This window comes from Microcaecilia unicolor, chromosome 11 (assembly GCF_901765095.1).
Source record: "Microcaecilia unicolor chromosome 11, aMicUni1.1, whole genome shotgun sequence".
In the NCBI taxonomy this organism is placed as follows: domain Eukaryota; kingdom Metazoa; phylum Chordata; class Amphibia; order Gymnophiona; family Siphonopidae; genus Microcaecilia; species Microcaecilia unicolor.
Window position 1 is genome coordinate 59,060,340 of NC_044041.1, and position 1,568 is coordinate 59,061,907.

A 1,568-nucleotide genomic window follows, 5' to 3' on the forward strand; every position below is an offset into this window, starting at 1 on the left:
AAACTCATCTCCCACTCTGTTGATGTTCATTGGTTTCACGAGATCCAGGGTAGATCTTCCCCATGAGCTCATAATAATTTTCGCTATACAGAGTTACAGTATGAATAGCAAACTGTAACAAGAGCAGTTCACTGCTTCAACTCGCAGCCTTCACTGACTCCCTCAGCTGTGACATTCAGCTCAGCTGCAAGAACTGGGACTGGTTTTTAACTGAATGTGCTGTAAGAATGTGCCACTGTGCTAAGAGTTGCTGTACCAGCTGTTACAGTAATAAACAGCATCATCCTCTGTCTGTACCCCTCGGATAACTAATCTCCAGAGGTTCTTAGAGATGTCAGAGGTAACAGAGAATCGATCGGGGATGCCTGGCCCCTTGCCGTGGTCAGTACTGGTGTAGTAATGGTACACAAGTCGGGGAGCACTGCTAAGTTTCTGCTGGTACCATCGAATCCTATCACTGGTAATGCTGAATCCAGGGGACAAGGTGCAGAGGATCTCAACATTCTGCCCTGGGGTCACCGTGACTGAGGGCGGCTGTGTAAACTGCTGGGAGCTGATACCTAAAAGAAGATGAAAAAGAGGCTGAGGAATCAAACAGGATTTACTCCATGAATCCCTCCCTCTCGGTGTGCCGCTTCCTTACCCGCACACCAGGCACTTAGCAGGACTGTTACCAGAGCCCAGATCATTGTGAGAAAATCCTAGGCAGGCAGGAGAACCTGTGCACTTCTATCTCTGGCCACTGCTTATATCACTTTTTTTTTAGGGTTGCTTGCAGCAAGGCTCCACCCTCATGCAAATCAGCTCTGCCTTCATTGGTTCTCAACATAATATACAATAAGACTTTCATAAAGACAATGAAATGCTGCCAGGTGCATGTTGAAGCCCTTTCATCATTTCGTATTAGCAGCCCAAGGACTACTAGACACAGCAATACAGTACACCCAGGGGCGGACTGAGAGTAATCTAGGCCCCTGGGCAATAAGGACCATTGGGCTTCCCTCCTGCTGCCACCCTCTCCCAGTCCTGCTGCCTTCCTCTTCCTCTGCCGGTGATTTTTTCCTTTGGTCCTGCAGCTAACTTGGCCATCTGCCACTGAAACTTCCCTCTGCTGCGGCTCGCACTTGTGGAAGAAGGAAGTGACATCAGAAGGGGTAGGCCATGGGAGAGAGACGTTCCCATCATCAGCAACAGATGGCTGATTTAGCTGCCAGCAGGGCCGGTCTTAGGCAGAGGCGACCAAGGCGACCGCATAGGGCCCCGCGCCTAAGGGAGCCCCGCACAGCGCACCTAAGGGGGCCCCACACAGCGCACCTCAACTCTGCCTCGCTTGTGCCTCTGCTCCGACCTTCGCCGCTGCTCGCCTTAGTCGCCTGAGATGATCCCCATTCCCGCGGCTCAGCCACTCCGCTCCCACCACCACCGGCGCGGCGCCCACCCCCGGCTTGGGCCCGCTGAGCCCGCCGTCAGCTCCCAAGTCCCCGGCGACTAACTGAGCGATGCCAGCGAGCCAGCCCAGGCAGCGATGGCCCCGCCCCCGACGACAGACAGTTGCAGTGCGACGGCTC

General features: G+C 54.0%; 1 gene segment (V, D, J or C); it reads right to left on the reverse strand.

The window, feature by feature from the left end:
- Positions 1-240: 240 nt before the first annotated feature.
- LOC115480915 lies at positions 241-689 on the reverse strand. The segment is given in 2 exon segments: positions 241-560; positions 644-689. Coding segments are annotated over 2 exon segments (366 nt in total).
- Between the last annotated feature and the right edge of the window lie 879 nt (positions 690-1,568).